Source organism: Sminthopsis crassicaudata, chromosome 1 (assembly GCF_048593235.1).
Source record: "Sminthopsis crassicaudata isolate SCR6 chromosome 1, ASM4859323v1, whole genome shotgun sequence".
In the NCBI taxonomy this organism is placed as follows: Eukaryota; Metazoa; Chordata; class Mammalia; order Dasyuromorphia; family Dasyuridae; genus Sminthopsis; species Sminthopsis crassicaudata.
Genome location: NC_133617.1, coordinates 410448297 through 410468419, shown reverse-complemented (window position 1 = coordinate 410468419; position 20123 = coordinate 410448297). Strand labels below are relative to the sequence as shown.

The 20123-nt window shown below is 37.0% G+C and overlaps 1 protein-coding gene across 8 annotated transcripts in view; it reads right to left on the bottom strand.

The window, feature by feature from the left end:
- Positions 1 to 5403: 5403 nt before the first annotated feature.
- Positions 5404 to 20123, bottom strand: part of LOC141550004 (transducin-like enhancer protein 4) — a 159566-nt gene continuing 144846 nt past the window's right edge. For all 8 annotated transcript variants that reach the window (XM_074280120.1, XM_074280113.1, XM_074280117.1 and 5 more), the window contains 7 exons: positions 19760 to 19836; positions 11218 to 11467; positions 9685 to 9932; positions 7569 to 7716; positions 7244 to 7394; positions 6830 to 6906; positions 5404 to 5857 (listed from right to left, as the gene is read on the bottom strand). In XM_074280120.1, coding sequence (XP_074136221.1) covers positions 5750 to 5857; positions 6830 to 6906; positions 7244 to 7394; positions 7569 to 7716; positions 9685 to 9932; positions 11218 to 11467; positions 19760 to 19836 — 1059 coding nt within the window. In that variant the 3' untranslated portion in view covers positions 5404 to 5749. The remainder of the gene's footprint in view (positions 5858 to 6829; positions 6907 to 7243; positions 7395 to 7568; positions 7717 to 9684; positions 9933 to 11217; positions 11468 to 19759; positions 19837 to 20123) is intronic.

Sequence of the window (20123 nt, the reverse complement as noted above, 5' to 3'; positions counted from 1 at the left end):
AATTATGCAAATAGAGTGACTAAAATATCCATCCCAATTGAATCAGAGACTCCATTAATAGTCCTATATCCCAAGGATGCCACTAATAAGAAATAAAAGTTACTATATATATTCCAATATATTTATATCTGCACTTTTTTATGAGAGTTAAGAATTGGAAACAAACTGAGGAATCACTAAACAAATTAAGGTACATCAATATTATGGAGCACTATTGTACCATAAGAATGCATGTAATAAATAGAGAGAAGCATGGAGTTATGTGAACTGATGTAGAAACAATGTAAATGGAAAAAACAACAAAATGTCACAAGTAAATGTAACAAACTTATAAAAATCAAGTCCTGCTGGACTTGAATTATATAAGAAAACACTCCCAATCTAACCCTTCGTGAAATGAGAGGTCCACAGGTATTCCACATTACACATGTTTTTGAAGTTTTTTTTCAATGTATCACTTGTCTTGCTTTTTTTTTTTTTTCTTTCCAGAAAATAGTATTTGTTATATGGGATGACTCTCAGAAAAAGAAAGGGAGGGATACATGGCAAATTATGATGATGCAAGAAACAGAAATATCAATTAAAATTTATTTTTAAAAACTTTGGGAAAGGAATTTATTTCAGAATTTCTCAATTTTTAAAAAATTTTAATAGTTTTTATTTACCAGATTATATGCATGGGTAATTTTACAACATTGACAATTGCCAAACCTTTTGTTCTAATTTTTCCCCTCCTTCTCAAACCCCCCCCCCAAGATGGCAGGTTGACCAATACATGTTAAATATGTTAGAGTATAAGTTAAATACAATATATGTATACATGTCCAAACAGTTGTTTTGCTGTACAAAAAGAATCGGATTTGAAATAGTGTATAATTAGCCTGTGAGGGAAATCCAAAATGCACGTGGACAAAATTAGAGGGATTGGGAATTCTAGGTAGTAGTTCATAGTCATCTCCCAGAGTGCTTTCGCTGGGTGTAGCTGGTTCAGTTCATTACTGCTCTATTGGAGCTGATTTGGTTCATCTCATTGTTGGAAAGGGCCACGTCCATCAGAATTGATCATTTTATAGTATTGTTGTTGCCATGTATAATGATCTCCTGGTCCTGCTCATTTCACTCAGCATCAGTTGATTTAAGTTTCTCCAGACCTTTCTGAAATCATCCTGCTGGTCATTTCTTACAGAATAATAATATTCCATAACCTTCATATACCACAATTTATTCAGCCAATCTCCAATTGATGGGCATTCGTTCAGTTTCCAGTTTCTGGCCACCACAAACATTCTTGCACATGTGGGTCCCTGGGAAAGGAGTTCTTAAAGCGATCTTTTCTAATCTGATGGGGGGGGTACTAGAATCTAAAAACAAAAACCCTTAGAAACACAACCTGGTCAATTTTTGTCATAGTGAAAGCTGTAACCCATCATTTATTTAAACAGACCCATCTTCAACTGTGTGACTTAGAGAGTCTTTGATGTGATTTTTATCTTTGAATTTAGAGTTGACGTAGAAGACGAGTTGAAGTAAGTTCAACGCCATGAGATGTGACAGTGATCTCCAGGTACCTTTTCTATTGCATTTTTCACTGATTGCTCTTTTATCTCTAATAAAACTTATTAAAAAGGACTTCAAGTATTTTGTAACATTTCAGCTGGACATTATGTGACATTTAAGTGTGTTTCCACTACAGCACAGCCATCTCTTCATCCTCAAAGCCTGGAACTTTATCAAACTTTCCCCCAGCCTCTGCCACTGCATAGGACCTGAAACTATGACCACTAGCGATGTGTAGTGCTATTCTCAGCCCCGCCCCCGAGCACCCCCCTCTCATTTTTTCCTATCGCTTGGCTCCTTCCCATCTTCATATTTCTCTCCCTTTTGAAAGTAAAATGGCAGTCAGCCCTCCCTGCCTCCACTTCTTTCCCCCCTTCCTCGAGCATCAGTCCTCTGCACCATGGCTCCAACCTTGATAAAACAGTACTCTATTCACTATATTGTTCTTATTATATTTTTATAACTATGTTTAATATTCATGATACATATTATTATAATTCTCTTATTGGTTGAGGCAAATAGACTTCGTCCTTCTTTAAGCACGGCATTAGTCCCTTTTGGAGAATTCTGAGTTTCCTGGATGGTGCTTGCTCAGTTCCTCTGGCGTGCTGGTCCCATCCGTTCTCATGGACTTTATCTAACTGCCATCTCTGTAATAAGTCTTTCTCCTACCCCAGACTCCTTGCTGACCTCCCATCCCACAGAACTGTCGCCAATGAGCTGCCCTGTGGGCATCCTAAGTGAGCCGGCTCTGTGCAAAAAGCCCCCACTTCCCGGTAGCCAGGCCTCCTCCGGGCCGCAGAGACTCTCACACTTCCGGGGCGCCCATGGCCGATGTGCTGCGACCACCTGTCGGGATGTCCCTCCTCCTCCAGCACCAACACCGTTCTAGTGCCGGGCCGCACGCTCCCGGGCCGAGCTTTGGCGGGGGCTTGATGGCGAGTCAGGCCTCTCTCCACTCCATCCTCATTTATCCATTTTTCCTAAACCACCCGGCCCAAACCTATCCCTTAATACTCAGACTTTCCAGTGGCCCCTCATGGCTGTGGGATCAAACGCACAATGCTCTTCGGCAGCCAAAGGCCCTTTGTAACCTAGACCCCTCCTACCTTTCTGGTCTTCCTACACCTGACTCTCTAAACATTGCTAAAGTGGAAATCTGACGACATCCTCTCTAATGGCTCCTGATTGGCCGCAGGACCAAGTACAAGTTCCTTTGATTGGCACACAGAGGCTCCTCAGGATTACCTGTAGCTTCCCTTTGGAGAGTCCCAGCACATGCCTCCCCTGCGTGGCCTTTGGGCTGGTGACAGGCCTGCAGCTCCTCATACGCATCTCGCCATTGAGTCCTGGCCCATTCCCCATTCCAGGAAGGGGCTTCTTCGCCTCTTGCTTTCCAGAACCCCAGCTCCCCGGAACCGCATTTTTCACAAGAGATCATTTCCAATTTTCCCCGCTCTCGCTTCTTTCTCACCCTCCCCGTCCCCCTTCTGGAGATCCATTAGACATTTTCTTTTCGTCTGGGCATCCTAAAGGAGCCTTGCCACTAACTTTTGGAACCCTGTGTATTCTGATTATGTCTCCAAGTGCACATTTCCCATGCTACTCAAAGAACTTAAGCTTGGGGACAGGGACGGTTCTGCTTTATGAATACCAGCACCTCCCTCAGTACTGGCACAGACTAAGCATTCAATGATCTGTTTGCTGATTGACGTTCCTTATGAGGAAACGGCTCGGTGTTTCTAGAAAATCCAAGCCTTATGACAAGGGTATTATTCTCCAAGAAGCAGAAACCTGTTGACAAGAAAATGCATCGCATTATTGTGTTTCTGAGAGCTACGATGATTAGGATATTTTTTAAAACTGACATTTACATGGTGTTTTAAATTAGTTTTCAATGTTTTTTACATAAATTCTCAGAACAACCTGGTGAAATAGCTAACTGGAGGTTTGTTTTTGTTCTTTTGAAAAGACCTGTGACTTTATGAGTATAGGGAACTCCTAATGAGGAAAACCTTTTAACACACATCAGCACCCTTTCCCTGCACTTAAGAGTTGGGTGGGACGTATGAGAGCTTAAAGGAAATGCCTGGTGTCTGAAACTGGGCGTTCCCGTGAGGCTGGCTCTCCATCCACCAGCGCCTCTTTCCAGAGGTGCTAGTGTTCCTATTTTCCAGATGAAGAGACATGACTCAGCTATTTCAGGACTTGCCTGGAGTTGCATAGCCAAAACACTATTAGATACTTTGTAGTGAAGCTTTTAATGAATCTCAAGATGTTCAATAAATGTTTTGTGATGAGGAAGGATAGTTGAAAACAGTTCTTCTTGATAATTAAGAAATTTAAAACCGTGGTGCTTTTGCTTGATTGTAGCCAATCACCTAGTGCCCAACAGAAGCCTTGACTTTAGATACTAGCTGTACAACTTCCAAAAGTAAAATTGTTAAAACACAAGTACCTTCCCTCATACCCCCCTCGCAACCCAAGAAAGGAATTTAGAAAAATAAACATCCTAGAAGTTATTTATGTTTAATGCTTAAAAGTCTGAATGCACAAACAATATTCTACCATTATAGAAGTACTGGTGGTCAATACAATGCATTAGAACTATGTACAATGCACAGTTTAGTATCAAAATCTTTCTACACTGTAGAGTATTACGAAACTGTCAATGACATCAAACACAATGCACTTAAGACACCATTTTTTTTTCTGCTACCACATTTGGAACGTCAATGTCAATAGTCCATTTCAATTTGCAGCATCAACCCATTTCTAGTATGAAATTAAGTAATTTTCTACCTATACGATAAAGTTTATCTACACGGTTCTTTTGATTTTGATCCATAGCAGCAAAGGCACTGTACATCAGCAGATCCACAGACTTAAAAGATTTATAAAGCATTCAAACAAATAATAATAATAATAATAATAATAATTAATAATAATAAAAAAAAAAGGAGTCACAGATCATGGTTTAACAGCAACAACAACAACAACATAAAAAGATAACACGTCTCTGGTATGATGGCACAACACAGCCTTGTGTCTACTCCAGGGACATCCAACTAAGACATGGAAAGAACCGATGGCCAAAAGAGCAAGTCCTCATCTCAAGTGAGAGCCCATTCTTCCTGTTCTTCGGGAGGAGGGCTGCTTGCAAATCCTTCCTCCTCTGCTGTCCTCTCTTTGTCAAAGGCTTGGCTTACACAGTGGTAGGAATTCCTTTCCTACGGCTGTGCACCTGTGCAGTTCCCAAACAACATGCGAAATGTTTTCCATAATCTCTTGTAACCACAAAATTGACCAAAGATGTACATCTCCCCTTTTCAAAGAAATGTGGCAAAAATATCCAGGAGGGATTAAGTTGTCTCTTTGAGGCCAATTTACTGTTCATCTTTCTATAATACAAAAAAATAAAAAATAAAAAATAAAAATAAAAAAGTTATATAGTGACCACTTGCGGGTCAATAAAACTAAAGTAAAATTCTAAAAATAGCAACCAGTTCTGAAGTGGTTCCTAAAATTTTAGATATTTAAGAGGGTAGCATTCTTTGAATATATTTAACTGAGATAGCTAGAAGCTAAATTTTCCAAATTAACCAAAATGGACATGGTCAGAAAATTCTCTTTATTTAGTCAGATTTCCAAAATGTGTTTAAAAAAAAAAAAAAAAAAGAAAAAAGAACAAGAAGAAGCATAATGCCTCCTGTTGATAATAAACATTCAATGTCTTTGTATAGCTACCAGTCTATGCTTACAATAATTTCTAAATGGTCATTTTTAAACGTTCTTTTTCCCTCCCTTGCCAAAACAAAAAAGGGGATATTCAAAGTACAACGCACCTTTATTACCAAGGCGGGAGCAGACAGCTTTATTTAGTCAGTTCATTGTTAGAAAGCCTTCTTTAAACAAAATAAATATATTACAGATATAATACATAATTAAAGATTCAGTTCACTGTTAAGTATGCTTATTCCGAGTTCTTCCAAGTAGATATTTCAAGATTTGGTATCACAGGTTCTTAATGAGCATTCACAATTCAATAGCAAGGAGGAAGTGGGAGGAGGGGAGGGAATCAACTCCACAACTGTGAGGAACATTTTAAATCCTTGGCTTGGGAAGAAAAAAAAAAAAGGATTATACTGCAAAGTGCTACAAGGAGGAGTCCTTTTTGCATTAAGATTTGTCCTCAATAAATAACTTCATAGACTGTTGCCTTCTTGTCCCCAGAGCCAGTGACAATATACTTATCATCCACAGAGATGTCACAACTAAGCACCGATGAGGATTCTTTGGACTAGGAAAGAAACATAAAAAGAAACTTAAGTACTCAGGAAAAACCAAAGTCATAAGCTTTAAAATGAATAAAAGTAATACATTATAACCTTTCATTTTAAAGGACAACCAAAAATTATAATGAACAAATGCAATTTGTTTTTGTTTTAAACCTCAAAATTCTCTCTCTCTCTCTCTCTCTCTCTCTCTCTCTCTCTCTCTCTCTCTCTCTCTCTCTCTCTCTCTCTCTCTCTCTCTCTCTCTCTCTCTCTCTCCCTCTCTCCACACACACACACACACACACACACACACACACACAAATGTGTATGTATACCTGACTACTTGAGCCTTCTCTACATATTCTACTAAGTTTTGCAGAGTGATTAAGAGCCAGCCTCAAAGTCAGGATGACCCAAGTTTAAATCTTGCCTTCAACCCATGTTTGTTTGCATGGCCCTGGAAAAGTGGCTTGGCCTTGGTCAATGCTATAAGGCGAGGGTCTAAAATTATAAACTGCAGAGAAGACAGTGATCTGTACTGGTAAAGAGAGTTTTTCCTTTGGAGAATTCTCTACATTGGTGACTCATAGTCTAGTTCCTATCTCTAGATTAATTATGATGATGATAATTCATCAACACAAAGATAGATTATCACCTCCCTTTATTGTTTTAAACAGTTGGCTAGAGTACTGTGAGATTAAATGATTTGCCCAACATCATGATCAAAGAGGACATAGATATTTCAGCAATTAAACAGTAAATATATAATAAGCACTTCCTATAATACGCACAGCATAAAACAAATATAATTGTACCATTGTAACTCTTTACACTAATTACAAATATTTTAAATAAAACAATATGGTGCTAACTTCAGATAGTAGTTGGACTAGATGACTTTTAAAGACAATCTGAAAAATTAATGAACTTAATTATTAATTGAAAAACCCTAATGTGCTTTAAAAAAAATGTAGGTGTGAAACATCATGAAATACCTGAAATATACTGGCCCCATAAGGGGTTCTCCATGCATTGAGCAGATTATCCTTTCCAGTGCTTACAAACCATTTTCCTACAATCAGATCATTTTAAAACATCAGAATTAATGCTTCAGAATCAAAATTCAAGTTCACCAAAAAAGATCAGAAAAATTCAGTCACACAGCAATAAGGATCTTTCAAAGAAAAGTCATCAATTTAAAACTAGTAACTAAATAAATTTTTTTAACCTCAAAAAGAAAACTCATAAAATTAAAACCAGAGAGATGTGAATATAGTCAAATTCAAATTCAAATAAGTGAACCCATCTCATTCAAAGGTTAAGCTTCAAAAAAATGAACAAAGAAATACCCCACCCCCACTTCCCCATAAGGCCAGAAAAGAAATGACAAAGTATACAAGTCTGCTTACCACAGTGAGCAAACTTAAGTGACAACACACAGCTCTCGTGAAGATGTAACTGGTATTTGTCTGGTTTGGTAACATGTAGCACCTCGACATTACTGTTCTCCATGCCAACTGCAAGCCACTCTCCAGTGGGACAATATCCCAGAGAGAAGATCTAATATTAAAATATTATATAGAATAAAAAAAAATAAGGGGACTGAAATTAAAATTTTAACCTAAAAAGAATCCGATCTCTTCTAAGTAAACCATTCCAATTATGAGAAAAATCAAAATTAAGTAAATAAGAGAAAAGAAAAATTCTAAAATGTCAAAGGCCTTCAGACAGCACCTGTGATGTGAAGTCATGCTGCTGTAGCTGCCGCCCTTCTCTCAGGTCCCAGGACCTGACTGTATTGTCCAAACCTCCTGTCCAGAGCTTGGTGCCATCATTTGAAATGTCAATACAGCTGGCTCCATCTGTGTGGCCCTGGAATTGCCTGAAAATGTCAAAAAGAGGGGGAAGGAGGAAAGAGTTTTTGACAATGAGGCAGTTTTAAGATGAACTCAATGTAGTGTTTTATTTTTGTGTAAGCCCTGTCAAAAACTAGCTTTCCTTCCTTAGACACAGTTAAGTATTAATACTTAATAATAATTATGTATTTTTAAAACATAATGAGTTTCTCTAAACTTCAATAAATGGCAAAGAATAGGTATTGAATTTCCTATTTCACTTGGTTATTTTCCAAGACCTAGGTGGCTTTTGAAATCAACTAACAAAGAGAAAATTATCTTTAGATGGAACAAAAAACAAAAGAAAACTCGCATCTACATTCAAATGATCTGTACAAATATTAAAACACAATAAACCCTATTCTCTCCTCCTAACTTGGCACAATTGGGTGTGAGAGGGGATGCAAGGGTAATTTTCCCTTCCAGAAATGGACAGTCTGCCAAGGAAAGATACTGTGCTCTCTGTTGTCTAATTGTGAAACTCTGAAAAAACACAAAAGTTGGTGGCATAAGAATTAGGCAGAGAAATTCTGATTTATCCAGAAAAGTCATGCCCATTTAAAGTGAGCACAGGCCATCATTTCTGGCAACAGCCAGCACAATGAATGCTAAAGCCTAACCAATTATTCTCTTTGCCTTCCTTCCAAAGGGCAAAGAAGTACAGAGAATACCAGTAGAACCAGAAGAACAGTTCAACTGAACAGCTACCCTGAGTGCAATGTTCCAAGGGAAAATGAAAAATAATATCATGCACTTGTAATTATTTTGCTATAGTTCACAACATTACATATCATACTGGTTCCAAATAAGCTCCTCAAGGCCACCTCCAAAGGCTTCCATTAAGACCTTTTATCTGAGTTCATGGCAATAATTGTTCCCCTTGTCACCCATCTTTCCTTTTACCATCACTCTTACCCTCCTTTCTCTACTTAGCTGCTGAACTTCTGCTTGAACCTTTCAGCTCTTGACTTGGTTAACACAACATTGGGTCATTCAGCATACATTTTTGGGCCTCAGTTTTCTCATTTAGAAAAACTAGGAAGCTAAATTAAATGATCTCCAAGATGTCCCCTGCCTCTAAATTTAGGAACTTATTCTTCATTTATTTTAAAGTTGTACCTGGAGATGAGTGATGTTCCTTCCCCTCCACTGCTAGCTCCACTAGATCAGAAGGTATTTCATGACACGATCAAAATAAGTCAAAATGAAACACAACAGCACCCAACATAGTGCCATATATCCTGTGGGTTCCCATTAAATAGATGGTGATGATAGTCATGGTGATATTAGTTCCCATCAGTTAATAGAGGATCATGCCCCAGAAATAATCTACAACATTATCTGAAGCTAGGTACTTCTGAGCTGAAGTCCACTAACCACTTGGCCAATTCCAGAGAGATCACAAGTCATGAGAAACTTATTAAAGTATTAGTATCAATGTGATTTCACTTTTCATTATAGAGTTTATAAAGCACAAAGAGTTGATAGAATCAGATGCTTCTTTTCTTCTGGCTTGTTAATGGTAACATCTGAGTCCAGTTTTAGATGAAGGGGAGGAATAGCATGGTAGAAAAAGGAAATACACTTGATTTGGAGATCTGCAATCAAGTCTCTGTCTTGCCATTTCCTAGCCCAGTGATCTTGGACAAGTCATCCACTCTCAGTTTTTGCATATGTAAAATGCAGAAAACAATACTTATAACTTCTTACCCTCACAGGGTCATTATGAGGAAAGGGTTTTATAAACTAAAAATACCCTGTAAATAGGACATTGGTATTACTGCTATTATAGCCATTATCCATCCATTTTACATACATACATATATATATATGTGTGTGTGTGTGTGTGTGTGTGTGTGTACACACACACACACACACACAATTAAAAAAGAATGGTGGGCCAAAGTGGCTAAATGAGCTCTCCCCTTGTTGGTAATCCGATCCCGCTGACCTACCTGACTAGTGTCTGGTTGTGCAGATCCCACACTGCGATGTTCCCATCGCTGCAGCAGGAGAAGCAGACCTTGGAATCGGGGCTGATCGCCAGGGCATAGCAGGCAGGAGCGGAGGATGTCAGCTCAGCTTTGATGCGTGGGGTCGGAGCTGCCAGGTCCCAAATGGATAATGTACTAGCTTCCCCTCCAACAATCAGGGTGCGGCCGTCAGGGAGCAATCTGCAGGAACGGATGTAGTTATCTCTGTTCTGTAGAGACAGAAACCATCAAGAGATTACTCATGAGGAAAGGAAAACAGCATTAACATGAGAGCAGAGATCCATAAAAGTATTGTATTCCCTCCTGGTTTTAATGAGCCATTTATACTTATGACAATGATAAAGTGGATTAATGCCAGAAAATTACATGACATTAGGGAAGTACTTAAACTTGATCTACAGAATTTAGTACTGAGAGATATTTAATCTTAATTAGCATCAAAAAGCCAAGATCTAGACTAAATCCTGAACAATTAAAAGCTTTACATATTCAACAACTAATAAACTCATGTAAGTTATTCATGCATACTAACATGTACATGTACACCCATATACATATGTTTATAAAAAAGTGAAAAGAGAAAATTATATTCTATCACACCTTTATTTAAAATGTTTTTTCTGATTTCTTTCAGAAAAGTAATCAAAGATATCAGGGGTTTGAGATATTTGGAAATTTTTATTTCCAAAGAACTGATACCTGCCTAAATATGCTGTACTGGTTTTGATTAAGCAATATTTATATCAATGGAAGTAAGACCTTAACAAGAACTGCTAAGGCAGGAGGGAAAAGTTTCCCTAGAATGATGTATGCTTGTTGAAAGGGAAAAAAACTTACTCTCAAATAACTTTAGGGCAAGTTTTAATCAAATGTCAATGACAGAAAAACTAATGGGGTTTCAATTATGAGTTAAAAGTTATTGTCAAATGGAAAGACTAGAATAGAGGGCTGCTGTTTCCTATTCAGCTATTTGTACTCAGGTCATGAGTGTTTCAAAGCACTCCTTCTCTCTCCACCCCCCCACCCCCCAATCTGGATATTTGAAGCATTACTTCAGTTTGTTTAACCTTCCTCTATCTAACCTTGTCTCTAAAATGAAAGGGTATTTCTGAGCTCATGTTTATATTTGCATATAGTTGTGGATATATTTGCTTATGTATATGCACACGCATGCATACACACACACAGAACTGGTGGAACTATGGAAATGCATAGAACATAAACAAAGTGAAGAAACTTTTTGCCGGAAAAAAAAAAGGTAAAAATAAAGCCAATATTTAATTTTTCCAGTTCTGGAAAAGTAAAAATTAAGGAGCAATAATGACTCCAAACTCACTGTACCATCATGTTGCTTCACTTATACATATAATTTATTCAACTCAAATCACTTCTTTAAGCTCAATTTTTTAACATTCACTAATTTTTTTTTGGGGGGGAGGGAGCAAAGCCATTTAATTTTAAAGGTATTAGTTTTACACATCATTAATTGCTTACCAGACAATCCAGCTGAGAGACTGGACTCTTATTTCCTGGGTGGCTGATGTCCCAGACTTTGACGCATCCCTTCCCCCCAGTGTACACGTGTCTTGTGGGGTTGCTGATAGTAACTGCACACACTACTTCTCCATGATTAAGAGTGTTGATCTGACGAGCATGTCGAGGGATTCCGGGTCCGATGAGAGCATCAGGAGGAAAAGGTACAGGCTGCATCTGACCATCTGCACTAACGTGAAAGGAGTATGCACTAAAGAAGAGAAGAGTGGAAATGAAAGGAAAAAATTTACTGAACTGTTTGTTCCCTGTGCTGAATTTAAACGAGAAATGAGATGTTCAGCATCATCTACAAACCAAAGAGCTGTGTATGATTCAGAGCCCAAATGCTCAGATTTTTCTGTTAATATCTCATCATACCAATCGTATGTATTTCCAAGTAACTGGTAATTAAAGAATTATAGGCACAAAATGACTAGAAACTAAAGACTTAAGATTCTTTAGAGCCCCTGGTAAAATGAGTAAAAAATGAGTCCCCCCTGACCTGACATGACAATCACAAATCCCAGTAATATCAAATGGAATCTGAGCTCTCAGAAAAAAATGCACTGCATGACTGCCAGGAAGGCCCACCTGTGAATAACCTATCAACAGCTTCATCTCAAATTCATTTCCAGGGAAAACCCTCAGGTTGGGAAAGTGTTTGGCTCTAATATGTGACTTAACATAGAGCATCTCCTGCAATAATCGGTATCTATTTTTAGATTGCTAAAGGCAGAGACAAGCACCAGCAAAGCAAAGGTAGTAGGAAAAATGACTGTGACTAATTTCACATTCCTGGAGGGCAGAAGGAAAATTCAAAGGGCAAGTAAGCAAATGATTGGGGGAAGAAGGAGGAAGGTTGAAGCAAGATAGTTGAAAAGAGCATGGGAGTGAAGCCACCCTGGGTAGATCAATCAATGGAGTGCACTTTGTTTATAAAGCTGTTAAACCCTTGCTGGATAAAAGGCTCAATGATACAGAATATCAGAGAATGAGTCCATCTATAATCAACTAGTTCATGAGGAAAGTATCCTCCTTGCCTCCCCTATGGGCTCAAGTCCATTGGTAAGTTTAGCTTATTTAAGGTATGAGCCCTATTGGTTAAGGTTAAGATTTAGACTGTTCTTTAATATTAATTGTAGTTTATCCTATTCACAGATCATAGGCTCTTAATTTGTGTCTAAAAAGGCAGCTCTTAATTCTTCCAGGACGTCACTCTGTGTGATCTCAGAATGGATCTCTTACTTCTCTTTTCCTTATTGTGTCTTGTCTTGAAGGGACATTCTCTGTTCTTATTAGAGTGAGGATTTGAGGCAAGAAGTACTCTGTGGACTGTTACCCTTGGGCCTGGGGCAGTCAGTGGGAGAGGGAATTTTCTCTACTCTCCCCATTAGTCAAGGCATCTAATAACATACCCAGGGGGAGACACTATATCCAGAAAGAAGCATTTTGGAAGGTCAAATAGTTTAAAGAGGAACAAAAATGTACACACTTTCCAAATGGACAGACACAAAAAGGCAGTTAAGATTCAAAGCAGGAAGTAGCTTCAAAGAGCAAAGACTCTGGGAGCAGAGAAAAGAGCTGAATTATGAAATCAAGAGAGAATTAGCTCTGGTAGTTAAGACTCAATCTTTCAAAAGCAAAAGATCCAGGAAGAACTGTTGAATGATTTTCCCTCGATGAGGTACAGTGTGGAAATTCACTTCACCTTATTACTTTACTGAAAAAACTGGGATCATTTGCTGTGAGCTCTCCCTTCTCCCCTTTTCAATATCTCAAAATCCATAATATCATCCCTCATTCTGTCCTCTTTTCCTCAGTCTCTGATAAAGAAATGATCCTTTTCTGAACAAATGACAATATTCTCCTATAAGTATTTCTTTATCCCCTCTCTTTCTAACTTCCTCAGCAAATTGAAAACTAAAGGGAAATCAAGTTATACCTTTTCCCTTTAGTTTTCCATCTACAGATTTTCCTCTGAGGCCTGCAAAAATGTCCCAAATTCCCCCCCAAAAAAAACTTAAAAATCCCTACCACTCTCCTCTCATTCAATTCTCAAATCTCTACAACCTGGCTTCATTCAACTGAAACTTCCTTCTCCAATGCTACCAATGGATCTCTTAAAATCAAAATTGAATGGACTTTTTTCAATGGCCATTGTTATTGACCTCTTTCCAATATTTGACAAAGTTGAAGAATATCCAGAGTATATTCCTGGATACTCATAACTCTTTCTTTAGGTTTTTATGTCACTTTTCCCTTTAGGTGTCCTCTTCCTTGTATGAGCTTTTGCTCAGTCTCCTCTTGCGGGAACATCATCAATATTCCAAGAGATGCCATTCCTTGTAACTTCTACACCTATCACAAAAGTCTTTAAGCTGAGGTCTGTAAATTTTAAAAATATGTATTTTAATAACTGCTTCAAAATATTTAGCTTAGTTATACTCCAATGTATTTTATGCATTTAAAACATCTTAAGAAGGGGTCCTTTGGCTTCGCCAGACTGCCCAAAGAGTCTATACAATGTCTCTCACAGCTGACCACTTCTCTCGGTACTCACATGGTTATCATTCTGGATTAAGCCTCCATCACTCCCTAATACCTCCTACTGGTATCCACTGTTTCTTTTCTTCAAACCCTATTCCAAATTGCTGCCCAAGTCATTTTCATATTGTATGTGACATCCGCACTCAAACTACAATGGTTACCTACTGACTCTAGGTTCAAACAGAAACCTGCTGGTTTGCCCTTTAAAGTCATTTATCACTTGGCTCCAATTTACCTTTCCAATCTTATTATATGTGTGTATATATCATTCCCTTCCCACACTCTGTAGTCTATCCAAACCTGCCTTTTTCTTGTTCTTCACATACTCTCAACTCTGCTCTCTGGGCTTGTCACTGTCACCTATACAGGGAAGGCACCTGTTCTTCCTCTCAACCTCCAAGAATCCTTTGTTTCTTTCAAAAAACAAAGAACGCCCTCGTGCCCCTTAACCCCCACAGGGAGTATGAAATGTTTCTTGACCCTTTCCCTCCTAACAGCTAGTGTCCCTCCATAAGTTTACCTTGGGTACATGTTATATCTTACAGTAGCAAGGAATAACATTTTTGTGAATATTCCAAGAACCTAACCCAGAATACAGCAGACTCTGAACAAGTGCCTTTTGATTGATATATCCATATTTAAATTTCATATTATTTAGGTTAGACTATTTAATCATTTCATATCACAGATAAGAGAACTGGGTGCAAGAGTATAAAGATAAACAGAGGAAGGATTAAAATCCAGGTCTCTAGATTCTGAAATGTCCAACAACAAGCAGAAATTAACTAGTTTCTGTGTTATTTACTAGATAGAGGTTACATGCAGAAAAGTCTTTCTTCAAAAAGATAAACTTTAGGCTGTTTTAAAAAACAGGGGAGGAAAAGTTTAGGATGTGTTTATTTAATTTTTAATAAGAATTTATTTGAACAGATTTACAGATCTCCTATCCACTAAACATCACCTTGATAAACATCACCTTGATATTTGAGCAGTTAAATAATTGTGGACAAAATATCTGTTAAACATACTATGTATATGATCCAACAAATCTAGCAATTAATTTCAGGGTTCATCTTATAACCAAATCGTATCCCATTTTCTACTTGCTAGGCTTAATACCATAAAATCCCTTCCTGATAGCTTCAAACCTACTTAAGGATTACTCAAGACTACTTATATTTTAAACATCAATAAAATGAATTTTCAGATTTCAATGAACTTTATGTAGCATGTAGTAGTGGTGGTGGTGGTGGTAGGACTATTTAACATTTATGAAGCCCTCTAAAGAATACAAAATATTTTATATAATTATTTCACTTGTTATAACAATGCTGTAAGGTAGGTGCTATTCTTATACACATCTGACATACGGAGAAACAATGTCTCAGGTGGAAGTTGAATACAGGTTTTCCTGATTCCCAGACTACATGCACTAAATCTCTAATGTACTTTGAGGTAAGCCAACCTTTCTGAGAAAACAGAGAAACTGATGGATGTAAGAAATGATAGTCAGTGACTGGCAGTGAATGGAGCCTGCACGGATATCTCCCATATATATATATTTAAAACCAGAACTATATTGGGATGAGCTGTAGGGACAACTTGAAAAAAGGGAAGGACAAGAACTGTAGATGATAAGAAGCAAATGTGTGCTGTACTCTGTATGTACAGACAATAGAGGATTAGTTCATGAATATTAGTATCAAAACATATGGAAACTTGGAGACCTTAAAATCACCTAATGTGTCTGCCTGACTTCATACATACAATGACTAGTTTTTGTTCTGATGAAGGTTAATACACACTTTTTCCCCTGCTGTTAGAAGTATAGTGAATTGTATGAGTGGAAAGACATACTCACTTGTTAATTACAGTTACTGTGTTAGATGGTTTTGCTTAACTTTTTTTAAATGGTCAGATGCTCTATGTTCTTAGAATACTCGTGTGATAAAGACTTTTTATCTGGGAGTGAATACTGTGTCAAAACAAAATGTCATTAATTTTAATAAAATAATAGTACCCTATCCATTACGAATCTATTTTGTTTTCCAGTATTCCCCAAAAGGAGATTCTATAACCTTTTAAAATAGCTCCTCCGGTGTGTGTAACAACCACTTTGAAAAACTTAAAAATCTCCAATTTTACCTTTGAGGCTCTTTCCTCTATTCATTAAGAATGAAAACCCTCAAGGTTTTTGAGCAACATCTTCACAACTGGCTTAGGCAATACTAACATATTACCCAAATGCTGATGGTAATGAGTATTTCCGAATGCTGGTTCAATCTCAAGGGGCAGATAAGCAGAGTTCACTGCCAAGACTGTATTCAAAGACAGACAGAGCAAAACAAAAACAAAAACACCCTAAAACCAAACTATAATTGTTAAGTAGATTTGATAATCATTAACTATCAACTGTTTTTACTCTATCTTAAGTTTAGTTCTACTTTTTGCCTTAACAAAAACGATTAAGAAACAGCAGAAAGCAGTAGCCCAGAGACAAAAAACTTGGCTATATATGGATGGAGACTTGTAAGCTGTGATATATATTGCTGTGGTAAAGTCAACTAACTTCTCTATGCCTCAATTTTCTTTTGCCCACTAATCTCTTTCCTAGGATTTAAAGTAAGGATAGAAAGAAATTCTATGTGCCAAAATGGCTAAAGTACTATGAATATATTATTTTAATATTCTCACCACCTCCTGTATTCTGACCCTGTACATACTTATATTAGCTCTCTGTGCCCCATTTTAAATTGTGGATCCCCAATTTAGATATGATATTCTTTCTCTAAGAAAGTGTTATGGGAGGATTCTTATATATCCCTATTTGTCCTAAAATCTTGCTTTAAAAAAAAGAAAAAAAAAAACAACTTTTTTAACTGTACTATAATTGATTAGCTCTCAATAATGACTCCAAGATCTTTAATTTATTTGTTATATATTCATTCCTCTTTAGTCACTTTCTATATTAAAATAGTAATTTTTTTCTCTTTTGGATCAGAACTTGGTCATGTATTGTCTTCATAATTTTTTAAATCAAACATGGTAGCACTACTCTGAAATGTTGCCAGTAAAATACAGGGAAAGTTCATTTTTCTTTATAAAGAAATTAAACTATATTGTCATGCCAGTTATAAAATGAGTAGAACTTTGCTAATTCTACCAAATAGACAAGGTGCCCCAATGTGGATTATCAACTAAATGCTACTTTGTTCATTAGTTTGGTACATGTATTTAATTATAATTCCAGATAATATCTGGCAATTCATTTTATAAAAGTAGTTAGATCAGAGATGTACAACAATTATACAACTTTATTGAGAAAGACAGTACTTGGCAGAGGGAGGAGCTTTGGCAAGATATGTAAGGTTTATGACTTGGTAAGTTTTACATATATTGTAACATATTTAATGTAATTCAGGTCATATGATAACAATAAGAGAAAAAGATTTTAGAGTTTCAACATTTACTACTGTCTTATAATCAAAGGAATAAAATTAGTACTCTAAAAAGTCAAATATACTTAAGATATACTTTGTATATGATAGTGTAAGAATAACATGAAAATGCTCAATTCAATAAACATTTGTTAAGCATGTACTGTATGCAGAGTATAATGTACTACTAGATTCTGGAGAAGATTAAGTTCAGTTAAGAGAAAGGCTCAGGGGGCAGCTAGGTGGTGCAGCAGATAAAGCACCAGCTCTGAAGTCAGGAGGACCTGAGTTCAAATCTGATCTCAGACACTTACTAGCTGTGTGACTCTGGGCAAGTCACTTAACCCCACTGCCTCAGCAAAAAAACAAAAAGAAAAAGAAAAAGAAAAAGGCTCAGCTTTCATGGAGCTCAAAAATTGTTAAAAAGACATATAAACACACACACACACACACACACACACACACACAATTTATGTTGAAATTTTAAGAGATTAAAAAACAAAACTATGAAATGCAATGAAAGATCTAAAGAGAAAAGTCATTAACAACAAGGATAATTGAGGACTCTATCAAGGAAGTGATATTTGAACTAGGTTTCAAAGAATCGGTAGATATTCAAGAGGTAAAGATGGGAGCACTAGACATAAATAATAGTGTGACCAAAGCATGGAAAAAGGAATGTCCACAGCAATTTTTAAACTTTCCTTTTATTGGAAGAAACGTCAGAGGAAAGAATGTGAAAAAGAAAGAAATCTGTCCAAAATACAGAGCACATGAACAACAGTGATATGAGAAGACACTGGAAATGTAAGGTGGCACCAGACTATGGAAAGCTTTCAAAGTCATTCAAAGGAATCTGAAATTAGGAAATAGGAAGCTGCTAAAGGTCTGTAGAGCACAGAAATGACATGGCCACATATAACTTAGAAATAATAACATCTTATACAGTGATGACAACAGGATGACAATGAAAGAACCAGACATAAAAGATTTTTAAGAGGTATATTTCTGGAATATGGTAAGTGACTAGAGAAGAGAAGATATGCAAGGATGATTCCAAGTAAAAACACCGAAGTTTTGAACTTGATGGTCCAGGTCAATGTTAGCCATGATAAAAACAGCAAAATCAGAAGGAAGCATGGATTTGGGGTAGGGGATGGGAAGGCCAGAGAGAATAAGATTAGTTTTATTTGAACAGAGTTTGAAATGCTAATAGGAAAAATAGACTTGTCCTAAAAGCCAATAAGAGGTCCAGAATCAGAAAAGGGCTAGAGGCAGACTTTAGGAATCATCTAAACAGAGATAGATGATGGTGGTAAAATCATGGAGAGTGTAAAGAGATCATTAAAAAAAAAAAAAAAAAAAAGAATGAGAACAGAACATGTAGGGCCCAAACTTGATATACAACAGCTAAAATGGATCCACCAAAAAGCTCGGAACCAAAATTACCCAACCCCATCCAACTATGAACCATAACATCTTATAGCAATGGATAACATGAGGAAAATAAATAGGGAAGATATTGGAATCATGTTTTTTAAATATCTAAGGAAGGTCAGAGATGTGGAATAGAGTAGAAAGACCATTAGTAATTTTTTTACTTAAATTGCAGAATCTTTGAGTCCTCAGATATATTTCATATTTATCTTCACATTTCCTTTAGTGTCAAACATAATGCTTTGCACGTAAAAAGCAAATTTAAAAATGTGAAAAATAATAGCAATATCTACTTATATAAAGTGCTTTGTGGACCTCTCAAGGACTCTATGTGAGCTGTTATTATTTTTATCATTAATTGTTTAAGAAGAGGTTCATACCTACTTATTGAAGTAGTCTAATCAAAGAGTAGGCAAAGAATACTGATAACAGGAAGAAGCAATAAAGCACACTACACAGAAATGAAAGATGTGGATTGCAAGTAGGGTAGTGGAAAATGAGGGCTAGCACCATGACCTGAACTATGTTTAGCCTTTTGTAACTCAGGAGGGTCAGGAAAAAATGACTCCAAAGTGTCAAGTCGATAGTCATAGAGGTCCTGAGAGCTCATTACTATATTTGGTCAATTATATTGGGAAGAGATGGAAATAGAATGTTTGAGTTTCAAAGCTGACCAAACGTTTCAGTGTGCTTTTTTTCAACATGTTTAAGCTATAACTAAGTGTGTTGGCAAGATAGAGCTGGACTTTTGTGAACAAAGGTACTGACTTTAAGCCAGCAACTGGAGTGGAGAAGACATGATTGCTAGAAATCCCTTTGCAATTTGCATTTTGATACTGGAAATTCAAGATTTCAAACTGAAAATACAAAACCTTGCTCTATTCCCTCCTTCCTGTACTTGGAGAAAGTGAGAAATGCCATAGGAATGAAATTCAAGTCCTGTAAGTCCTACCAATTATCCCCTAACTCAGAAAGAGCTTCTATGATGTAGTATCACTCAGTGGCTAAAAGTAGAACTAAGCAACAAAGAGAAACAACTTCAGCAAGTAATTAGTTTAATGCAATGGCAGAGCAACACTCACGGTTTTCCTCCAGGGATGCCGGTCAGGTTTGGTGGGATTGCCGGCACACGCATGTGATGGTGTGGATCAAAACCAACCTACAGTTTTCCCGAAGCAGAACAACAAAAACAAACATAAGGCATGTTGGACACTGCTTACTGAGCTCAATACGGTGAAGCTTATTCTGGATTTGATTTTCAAACTGAAAAGGAAGTATACCACTTCATATATATATGTTTAGCAAAAAAAAAAAAAAAAAAAAAAAAAGCTTCCTTTATTTGTAATTGCATTTTGTGAAGATACACAAGTCCCTTTATCAATACTCCTAATGTTGCATAAAATTTTCATACCACCTCATCCAGAAGAGATAATGTGAGGATTCTCT